Here is an 11,002-nt window from a genome sequence, read left to right as displayed (position 1 = left end):
CTTCCCAGCTTTGGAACCCTCTGGTGAATCTGCTTGTCTCAGCGTCCATACCCCCAGAGGAAGATCTGGTGGCCTCAGTGGACCCCATCAGCCACTGCAAATGAAGGCCAGCAGGGAGACGGCTGCCTCTCGGGAGTGTTGTCTTCCTCACAGCTGACAGGTAGTGTGCCTGCTTTAACCCACAGCCCTGCTCCGAGAAACTTCTTCTTTCAGTGATGGAAAAACCATGACTCTTATTGGCCATTCCCCAGAGGGAAGTGGTCCTGCTACCTGGTTCAGAAGAGAGAACTGGTCATCTGAGCCGAGGAACAGGGGCGGGAGAGTCCCTTCACCACCCCCACAGTGGGCTTGGTGCTCCTCTTCTGTTTCCAGAAGCCTCTTCCGCCCACCCACCGCAGTGCCCTCAGGGAAGGCTGGGAAGGAGCCTTGAAATTAGCCATTTCAGCCCATTTTACAGATGAGGAAGCTGAGCCCCAGAGAGAGGGAGGTGGCTGCTGGGGGAGACAGGAGTTGACAGCAGCTGCCCCATGGGGCCCAGTTCCGCTTCGAGGACCTCGGTAGCCCGTGAACCGCAAACACCATCTAGTGACTACACCCCGCACCCCGTCTCTCAGGACCCCTCCAGCCCACGGGAGGCGATCAGGGAGGTGCTGGTCCCCCATCTACCAGACGTTCCGGTGTTCCGACACCCGGTTTTCCTAACCCTCACCCCCTCCACTCACGGAAAATTACCACCCTGCCCCCACCCTCTAGAGAAACAATCCAACCTCTCCGTCAGACACGGTCTCATTCATTCATTCATTCATCTGTCTTGTCACTCGTTCATTTTGAACTCAAACTCTTGGGAAGATTTTATTAACAGCTTTCACGCAGTCTGGGCCAACACGCCCGTTCCACCGTGGAGGGGTGGTGGTCAGGGCGTGAGCACCCACCGCCCGCACACCCCAGGCGCGGGGCCGGGCTCAGTCCTGCAGCTTGCCGGCGTACGCCTCAGCCCTGTCCAGCGGCGGCCCCCGGTTCACGGACGTGTACGCGGGCTCCGAGGTCCCCAGGGACTTGGGGACGGCCTCCTGCGTGATCTGGGAGTCGTGTGTCGTCGTTTCCCCGTCAGAACCGCCCATGTCCCTGACCGAGGGGACGAGGCAAGAGAGGGTTAGGGGTGCAGAGCAAGTCTACCCCCCTGCAGCTGGTCGGGAACCTTTCTGCTTAGACACTGCTCTTGGCAAGAGCGCTCACTGTGTGCTGGGCCCGCTCTGGAACGGTGGGAACAAACGATTTACAGACCTTGCCGTGAGCTGGACACGTGGAGGCCACTGTCCCAAATCCCCAAAGAGTTAAGATTATCCGGGAAGACAGGCCACAGGAAAGAACGACCAGACAGAAAGGACAGGAAGGCTTCCTGGAGGAGGGGACAGTTCATATATCCAGAAGTAGGAGAGTGAGAGCTGAGAAAGCATTCCAGGCACCGGATAGGCAGGGCTGGGGTATCAGTGGGAAGGCTGGCGTAGCGGGGCGGGGACGGGGGCCAGATAAATGGGAGGCCCAGGCTAAGGTCAGATAACAGGGCCTTCGGTGCCAGATTAACGTGCTGCCCAAGGGGCGCCCGGGGGGTTCAGTCCGTTGAGCGTCCGACTTCGGCTCAGGTCACGATCTCACGGTTCGTGGGTTCGAGCCCCGTGTCGGGCTCTGTGCTGACAGCTCAGAGCCTGGAGCTGCTTCAGATTCTGTGTCTCCCTCTCTCTCTGCCCCTCCCCTGCTCACGCTGTCTCTCTCCCTCTCAAAAATAAACATTAAAAAAAGTTTTAATGTGTTGCCCAAAAGGAGGGAAGGACACAACCATGTCTCCACCGCCTCCAGGTCTGACCAGACTCATCTGTCTCCTAGTGACTAATCTTATCCATTATTTGTGTTTTTACGGACTTAAATGTCAGAGGGCAACCTGATTTGCAAGCTCATTGCCCATTTCCCCACCCCCCACCCAACCCACAGGGATTTTTCCGCCGAGCTAATTTCTGTGCCCACTTAATTTCACCTACTCTGCTCCTTCCTCCAGGAAGCCCGCCCTGGTGCACCAGGCAGGATCTTCCTCACCTTCCTCTGGATTCCCAAGCACCTGCTGGTGCCTTGATTCACCCCCTGCATGGCGGTCCCGGGATTAGCGGGTGGTGTGCACCCCTGGCTTCCCACCAGGCAGCCCTGTGAGCTGCTCCGGAACCCCTCGGGAGACGGGAGCTCATCCAAACTGATGCACATCAGAGCTGTTGGTAGTGTCAGAAGCCCAGGGCTCTTTGGCCTCAGTGTGCCCATCTGTACAGCGAGTGGGTGAACTATGACAAAGGCTAATGTTTGTTGCGCGTCCAGGTGCTGGAAACTTGTAGGGACGATGCCCCTTAACCTTCAAAACGCTGCAAAGAGGATAGTACCTGCTAGTGTCCCCGTCTCCCGGATGAGGACATTGAGGCACAGAAGGAGAGGCGTCAGAGCTGGGACCTGCCCGGTGCTGAGCCCCTCCGCACCCCGCTGAACGACTTGGCCTCGGACCCCCCCGGACACTGCTCCCCTCTCACCAGCACCCCACCCGCCCCGGTGGAAGGCGGCGCCCCGGCCTTCTGGGCTCTCCCCTGCCTCGCAGGACCCTCAGAGGAACGTGCTCGGTGTGCCCCCACCGTGCCCCCGCCGTGCCCCCCAGCCGTGCCCCCCAGCCGGAGGCTACTCACAGGAGGCTGAGGACAATGGCACCGGCAAAGGTGACGAGCAGGAAGAAGGGCAGGGAGCCCAGGATGGACGTGATGACGATCATGCCCCCACTCCGCCGGCCCGGCCACGTGTCGATCGCTGAGTAGGGGGTGACTGACAGAACACGGACCCGCTCACCCCCCACACTGCGCCCCTCAGCCTTCCCCCAGGGACACGCAGGGCACCCCCCAACCGCGGCCTGGCAGCCGCAGACCTCAGGACGATGAATCAGGGGCCCGGGTCAGTGTCTGTCTCCCCCCAAGTCTGTTTGCCCCCCACCCACTTCCCAACTACCTCATGTGCCTCGGCTCTTCCTCCTGTCTTTCTGCATCATTGTATTTTTTTAAATGTTTATTTTTTTAAGCTTTTTATTTATTTCTGAGAGAGAGAGAGAGCTGGGGAAGGTCAGAGAGAGAGGGAGACACAGAATCTGAAGCAGGCTCCAGGCTCCGAGCTGTCAGCACAGAGCCTGACGTGGGGCTCGAACCCATGAACCGTGAGATCATGACCTGAGCCGAAGTCGGAGGCTTAACCGACGAGCCACCCAGGCGCCCCAAATGTTTATTTATTTTTTAGAGAGAGAGAGAGACAGCATGAGAGGGAGAGGGGCAGAGAGAGGGGGAGACAGAAGATCCCAAGCAGGCTCTGAGCCGTCAGCACAGAGCCCCACATGAGGCTCGAACCCATGAACCGTGAGATCATGACCTGAGCCAAAGTCTGACACTTACCTAACTGACTGAGCCACCCAGGCGCCCCTGTCCTTTTGCATAATTTTAAATTACAAACTAATTCAACTCTTCTGGTGAATTGGATGGGATACGGATTATCTGCAATTAAAGATGCAGGGGCACCTGGGTGGCTCAGTCAGTTAAGCATCTGACTTCGGCTCAGGTCATCATCTCATGGTTCATGAGTTCGGGCCCCACGTCGGGCTCTGTGCTGACAGCTCAGAGCCTGGAGCCTGCTTTCTATTCTGTGTCTCCCTCTCTCTCTGCCCCTCCCCCACTCATGCACTCTCTCTTTCTCTCTCAAAAATAAATTAAAAAACATTGAAAAAAATTTTTTTTAAAGATGAGGCAAAGGGCCCTGGTCTAACGGAGCCAGCTGCACCGTGGCCACCCCTCTACCGAAGTCACCCTCTTAGAACTCAGTGAACAATTTATAGGTCCTACTGTGAGCCAGCTGCTTGCTGCCCATTGTCCCCTACATGGCCATGAGACGCCCATTCTGCAGATCGCGGCTTGCAGCTTAGGGAGATTGAGTTCCTGTTCAAGGGCACTTAGACTCCAGGCTCAAGTCCACGTACGGGTCTGTCTAGTCCCAAAATGCAGTCTTCCCACAAACCGACCTCAGGCCTCGCCCCAAAAGAACTGGGCTGAGTGCTTTTGTCTGGATGATTCAAAGGAATCCTGCTGAGGAGGCAGAGCAAGGAGTTTTCCTCCCACTTCTCAGATGTGGAAACTGAGGTTCTGAAGGGTTCACACGGCAGTGAGGAGTGGAGGCTGGGCTTGAACTCAGGACTCTTGGTCCCAAGGCAGCGCTGTTGGGGTGTGGGGGGAGGGCGCACAGTGCGTGGGCAGGCGGGGAGCCACATGCACTCGCGCCTTGCCCGTCTACACTCCTCACTAGCCGTGTGACCTCAAGCTACCTTTCAGAGCTATTGCGTGCCCCATAAGCCTACAGTGGGGGTGGGATGAGGGAACAGACAGAAGGTTCTACAGGTAAAGTTCTCGGCTCTGTGCTGGGCTCAGCGTAGCATGAAGTCTCTTCTTGGAGGCCAAGGTGTGGCGGAGGGGCCCTGCAGCTAGGGTCAGGTGTCGTCACGATGACCCTTGGAGACCTCTCCCGTTGCCCTCAGGTTTAGCAGGCAGGATTCTGTGCGTAAACCTCGGATGCGTCCTGAGAACCCGGGTAGAGGATTGAGGAGGGACCGAGCAGGGATGGGGCTGGACAGTGGGCAGCAGTCCTGGCTCCTCCCAGGCTGCCCCCCCCCCGCCCCCACTGCCAGTCTCCGCGCGAGTCTTAGCCTCCAGCCATCTACGTGGTGATGACATTTGTGGCTGTAAGGACTCAACACGTGCAAGGACCCAACACGTGCGGGTTTGGGATGGAAATGCAGGACAAACACCATGGCCCTTGGAGGCAAATGCCTCCACCTCAGTCACGCCACCAAACCCTCCACCTGCCGCAGGGAAGGGGGAGGGGACGTGTCAGGGTAAACCACTTCAAGGTGCATGTAAACCACTTCAAGGTGCATCTTCTGAGATGCCTGGATGGCTCAGTTGGCTAAGCCTCCGACTTCGGCTCAGGTCATGATCTCACGGTTCAGGAGTTCGAGCCCCTCATCGGGCTCTGTGCTGACAGCTCAGAGCCTGGAGCTGCTTCAGATTCTGTGTCTCCCTCTCTCTCTGCCCCTCCCCCGTTTACACTCTGTCTCTCTCTCTCAAAAAAAAAATTAAGAAATATTTTTAAAAGATGCATTTTTCTCATCAACCCAATCGCCCGCCTACATCCAGGGAGACTTTTCCGCGTGACGGACTGAGTCTGCTTTCCCGGGTTCCCCCAAGGGCAACTCCCCACCCATCCCCCTCTACTTACGCCTGTTGGTGCAGACGGGGTCGGACCATAGGGTCTGGTCCTGAACCAAGCCTGTGGACATGTTGACGAGGACGTACTTGAACCTGGAAGGAGACGGAGCCAAGAGTGACTTCTACTCATCCTGTGCCCCCGGCCGCGGGCAGGTGGGAGGCGTGGGGGGTGGGCAGGTGTAGGGGACGGACGGGTTACTTCTAAGAGGTGGGAATCTAGGCGGCCACAGGGTGGGCTCTGGGTTCTGGGCAACGGACAGCGCTGGACTTGGCTTTGGCGCCATCGGCCCATATTCCTGCCCCTGGACTCTTTCCAGGAAGCCCTCGGGAAGGGATCCATGGCCCCCCGTCAGCTCTCCCTCTGGGACCCCCCCCACACACACCATTTCTTGATTATCTATATGAGGAGTGTAGCATACTGGCTGAGTACCAACCCATTTGTTCTGGTAGGATTTTTGTCTTCCACTATTCCCAACCTGGTCCTTGGTACCACAAAAGAGACTTTAAAATAAAAAAAAAAAAAAAGGAATAATATTCATTCCCAACCCAACTTTCCTGGGACAGGGCTGTACTTTTATGTAGTAAACCCCAACTAAGTGTATCTAATCATAAATTAATATTAGCACAAAATATCCAGAGCCTGTTGAAGGTCTCATACACGGTCAGTTTCAAACAGTGGATATTCTGAGAAGCAAAAAATCAACAGCCTCTAGTTTAACACTTAAAAAAAAAAAGACCCTTAAAATCTCTACAGCATCCAGTGTGTTGCCTAATCTCCTATTTCTTTAGGTGGAAGAGGAGAATTCCAGAAGCCGGGATTCTGTGCCTCGTGTCCCCCAGGTAGGAGGTGTGGGGATCTAGGAAGAGGAAGGGGTTTTCCCACGTGAAGAACAAGGTCAGAGGTAAGAGGTCGAGCGTGGGGAAGGGGAGACTAAGGCTCTTGTCCTGCCCAAGGGCTGAAACCAAAGCAAGGAGAAGGCCTCCGACCGGAAGGCAGGCAATTGATGGTCTCGGCCCCGCGTGGGCCTGGATGGTACAGAGACTTCAGCCTAGGCGTTTCCATGGTAACGGGAGTGGGTGGACCCGAGGCTTTGGCACCAGGCGAGACCCCGTGGCCATGGATGAGAGCTGAGCCCCCAGCTCTGCACAGAGATGGTGCTCGGGAAATATACGTGGACACGAATCAGGGACCGCTATGGTGCAGAGAGGGGGACGCAGGCAGATGTGCCAGAAGAAGGCAGACGATGAGGTTTGGAAAAACCTTCAGTGGGGCTCTAGTTCATATGGGACCATTGCTTCTCACGAGGTGACCCCCTTCCCTCTCTGGACCAGTTTCCTCCCCTGTGGATGAAGTGGATTGGGTAGGAAGGGCCACATAGGTGATGAGCCGGGACCCGGTGCATAATTTGTGGAGCCTGGTGTGAAATAAAAATTCAGGCTCCTTATTTAAAAATTAAGAATTCCAATGCAGTGCCTGGGTGGCTCAGTCGGTTAAATGCTCGACTGCGGCTCAGGTCATGATCTCACGGCCAGTGAGTTCAAGCCCCGCGTCGGACTCTGTGCTGACAGCTTGGAGCCTGGAGCCTGTTTCTGATTCTGTGTCTCCCTCTCTCTGCCCCTCCCCCACTTGTGCTGTTTCTTTTTGTCTCTCAAAAATAAATAAATGTTAAAAATTTTTAAATAATAAATGTTAAAAAAAAGATTTAAAAAAATAAAAGAATTTCAAGGTGACAATGGCAGAGAATTAAGCCAAGCCGGGGTCCTCGTGAGTGCATGAGGCCCTGGCGTGGTCGCACACCCGGAAGCAGACCCTTCAGGAGCCCTGTGACAGTTCTGGCTCGAGAAAGGTGGCCCTTCCTGGCCTTCCTGAGTCAGGGCTGGGGCATGACTGTCGCTCACGCACCTGTACTCCGTGGCCCCCGACAGGGGCGGGTTGCAGAGGCCGTGGAAGTTGGGATCTGACAGGCAGGTGACATTGGCGCCCACCCTGATGAGGTAGGCATCCAGGATTTCCGAGGCCCGGGCCACATCCCCTACAGCATCCAAGCTGGGCAGGTCACCACAGGGGATGAGGTCAAAGGCCGCTGCTTTATAGGGGCCTGTCCTTCCCCCCTCGGTTTGCTGGAAGGTGGAGCTCAGCGGGGCCTTGGTGGCATCCTGCACGGAGGCGTTCCTAGAGCTGGCTGCAGAGACAAGGTCGGGGGTGAGAGGCCTGGCCACCCCGGCTCAAAGTCACTCAGTCAGCCATTCACCCAATACCTGCGGACAGCTTCTCGGAGCCCGTGCTGTGCTGGGCCTGGGCTCCCAGGCTGAAGTAGGTTCAGGCCCTGCTTCGAGGGCTCCCTGTGCAATGGAGGGGCAGGGCTCCCGGCTCCCACCCACCTCCTCTTCCCACAGCCCCTCCCCACCCAGCAGACTTCGGTCATTTTCCCTGCCTGAGAGCACTGGGTCTTCCGTGAAATGAGAAAGGAGGGTCCTGTGGTTGGGCGGGGGGGGGGGGGGGGGGGGGGGGGGGGGGGGGAGTAGTGTGGATGCAGACAGATCTGCATTGGGTCCTAGCTCCCTTCTTCCTCGCTGGGTGACTTTGGACGACCCTCCTTTACTTCTCTGGCCCCTGGTCTGTGAAATGGGAGAGAATGCCCCCTGCGTGTGCACAGATTGGGCACAGGTAGGCAGTCAGGACATGTTGGCTGAAAGAATAAAATGATGGCTCTGAATGGGCTGCCAGAAATGTAAGAGGTTGTCACTGGGTTCCTTCGATCAGAAGCCGGGATCGCTCCGGTGAAAGGGGAGGGTGGGGCCAGAGCACGTGGGTCCAAATGCACGGTTTCCCTGCAAACCCCAATCACGAACCACCCTGGGCGCCTGGGGAAGGGCTGGGGTCTGAGCCACCACGGTGATCTGGGTTCGCCTTCCGACCTGGGGGCTCCCATGAGTTATTCCATGTCTGTGAGCCTCGCTTCCTTGCTGTGTGATGGGCATCCCGACAGCCGTCGTGCAGGCCAGTCGTAAACATTAGCTCTAAGGTATGCGCAGTGCCCAGCATGACGCAGGTGCTCAGTGACTGGTGCTGCCTTTATCTCTCCGCCAGACAGGATGTCCCTCTCGGGGACGAGTCCGTACGTGTGGCTGCAGCTCCCCGCCCACGGCTGGCACACAGCCCACTCGGGTGTGTGCCAGTGAGGGGCATGGGGGTGGTTGCATTACGGTGCTAAACCTGCCTCCTGTCCCCCTCCCTGCAGACAGGTCAGAGCCCCTTTCGGTGCCGCCCGGGGAAGAAGAAGCTTTACCTAAGTCGACTAGGACATAGAGGTAGACCTCACAGGGGCCATCAAGGGCCGCCGAGCTGTCGAACATGCAGAGAGGCTTTTCCAAGGCCACGGTGGTGAGGGTGGGGTTGTTGGTGGCAAAGGTCACGCTGGCCAGCTGGGGCTGGAGGTTCACACCTAGAGGAGGCAGTGAGGGCAGGAGCTGACCCCCCGTAGAAGTGCCCACACCCCCTGGGCACACTGCCCCCCATCCCATGTCTGCATTCGGTTACTGAGCACCTGGAGTGCGCCAGGCACTGGGGTCCCCCTCCCCAAGGGTCATCTAAGGAACTGGTCTCAGACACAGGCAGCACCCCTGCCCCCACGAGCCCCCTCTTATGAGACAAGCAGTCCAGCCCACTGCTCCCCGTCTCTGTTCAGCCTCTCCTACGCATCTGTTCATGAACTCAGCGCAGTCGGGCGGTTCGGCTGTCTTCACGTGGACCCCAGAAACAAGCCCTTCCCCCATCCTCTGCTCTCTAGCATGCAAATCTGACCCTGTCTCTCTCCTAGGCCCCTTCCCAGGCTCCCCACTGCTTCTGAAGGTACTCCAGCACAGCACAGCCCCTCTGAAGGGGCAAAGAGTCCTGAGGTTCTGGGCTTTGCTTCCTTGGTCTGCAGCCTCTCCCCAAAGCACGGCCCCCACCCCACCCCATCCCATGCTCCAGCCTCGCTGCGGTCGGGAGGGTCCCAGGATAGACCTCCCTCCTTTAACTGGCCCTGGCTGCGCCTTCCCCTGAAATGCCCCTCCACCGCCTCCAGTCCAGGCCTCTCCAGGGTCTAGTCCAGCCCCTCTCTGCTCTCCCACAGCCCCCCGTGCGTCACTCACAGCCCCCATCAGAGGGCTCTGTGATCCCTGAGCCCTGCAATCGCACCCGAGGGCTTGGCACAGAGCAGCCAGGCATGCCCATTCCTGGAGCCAAGTCCCCCGGTCGCAACGGTCCTTTCCATCCAGGCCCGTGCGAGGACCGTGGGAGGGTCGGGGCCCAGGTCACAGCGGCCCGCCCTCCCGAGGCTCGGCGCCTTCTCCCCTTCCGCGCTCACCCAAGCCGAGCCGCAGGCCGCCGAGGGCGAGCAGGGCCCAGAGCGGGGCCATGGCCTTGGACCCGCCGCGGGAGGAGGAGGCGGGCGGTCCCGGGGCCACCGTGCCTCTCCGGGTCCGCGCACCCGGCGGCTGGACCCCGCTGCGGCGCGCCCCGCCCCCGCCGGCGCCGGCCAATCCCCGGCCTCCCCGCGAGATATTTGCATACGCCCCGCCCCGGCCGCCCAGACCTCTGGATCCCCGGGCACAGACCCGCCCCGCGGGACCTTCCCCAAGCCCCCAGCGAAGCGCCTACTGTGTGCAGGAGCTGGGCGGCGCTTTCACAGCGCCCCTTCCCTCATCAGACCTCCGGGGACAAGACATCGCCCCTAGGAGCCTCGGCTTCCACACTGTGAAATGGGCCGCTGACTCCTGCAGCTACTTACGGAGACCTACTAAGTGCCAGATACTCTCTGCGCTCCTGTGAAGATGAAACAGGCTAGTCGGAAAAAGCGCTGCCATGGAGACCCTGAGGTCCCGGGGCCTGTGAGCCATCCCGAGACCCCGGTGTGACCCTTGGGGGACGGCCAGGGACACTCCAGGGACGCACAGAAAGTCTCGGAAACGCACACACTGGCAGAACACAGTACCTCCCCCTAGAAATTTCAAAAGTACGACACAGGGGTTTAAGGCCTGCTTCCCAGGGGAGCGTTGGAAAATACTGATGGACTAGATGGTTCCTGCCAGCATCAGGAATCTCCAAGAGTGCCTGAAATATTATATTTTACATATAAGAAATGAGTAAGCCGGTGGGGGGCGGGGATTGGAAACTTAACAGAAAATAAGGAGTCGAGGTATAGCATGAACGACATAACCCTGTGCAGAAAACTACTGAGAGGCTTGACAAGGCTTCTCTGACTACTCCCTTGCAGGGAGCCCGGTGAGGGCAGAGAGAGCTCTAGACCAACCCCGGACCACAGCAGTGAAGTAGGGGTGAGGAGGGCAGAGCAGTTCTGCAGCCACTTTGGTGTTCCCCAGAACTGGTGTCAGGACCTAGGTCCTCAATACAGGATGAGGAAGATTTGGAAGGGGGAAGGAGAACTTATGGAGTTTTGAATTCGCAGTATTGTTATGAGAAAAATAGCAACTCCTTAGCTCTGTCTACTCAAAGGGCCTGGCAGCACTCGCTCCCAAGGGGCAAGGGGCCCACTTAGCACTCTGGGTCCTGAAAAAGCACTCCCCAGTGAAAGGCACCAGGGCCCCTGGGAGAGATCATATCTCCCGGGCTGGACAGAGACTGTCAGAAGGAGCCTAGAAACTAAAGAAGTACTGGAAGACGATGGGGCTAT

The 11,002-nt window shown here is 58.0% G+C and overlaps 1 protein-coding gene across 4 annotated transcripts; it reads right to left on the bottom strand.

Annotated features, from left to right (window-relative positions):
- Positions 1 to 822: 822 nt before the first annotated feature.
- Positions 823 to 9,795, bottom strand: UPK3A (uroplakin 3A). Of its 4 annotated transcripts, none has more exons than XR_005529388.1 (7): positions 9,677 to 9,795; positions 8,615 to 8,770; positions 7,228 to 7,507; positions 5,335 to 5,417; positions 2,718 to 2,850; positions 2,092 to 2,405; positions 1,035 to 1,125 (listed from the first exon to the last, which is right to left on the bottom strand). XR_005529388.1 is itself a non-coding variant. In XM_039237613.1 (6 exons), the coding sequence occupies exons 1-6, from the start codon at positions 9,726 to 9,728 to the stop codon at positions 963 to 965; spliced, it is 867 nt and encodes a 288-aa protein (XP_039093544.1). In that variant the 5' UTR covers positions 9,729 to 9,794; the 3' UTR covers positions 823 to 962. The 4 variants fall into 4 exon arrangements, 2 of the variants coding, with proteins under 2 accessions (XP_039093544.1, XP_039093528.1); XR_005529387.1 differs by lacking the exon at positions 9,677 to 9,795 and adding an exon at positions 9,462 to 9,625; XM_039237613.1 differs by lacking the exon at positions 2,092 to 2,405 and having other exon boundaries at positions 823 to 1,125; positions 9,677 to 9,794.
- Positions 9,796 to 11,002: the final 1,207 nt, after the last annotated feature.

This window comes from Hyaena hyaena, unplaced genomic scaffold (assembly GCF_003009895.1).
Source record: "Hyaena hyaena isolate Hyena2069 unplaced genomic scaffold, ASM300989v1 scaffold_4, whole genome shotgun sequence".
Classification (NCBI taxonomy): Eukaryota; Metazoa; Chordata; class Mammalia; order Carnivora; family Hyaenidae; genus Hyaena; species Hyaena hyaena.
This window is presented reverse-complemented; position numbering and strand designations above follow the sequence as displayed.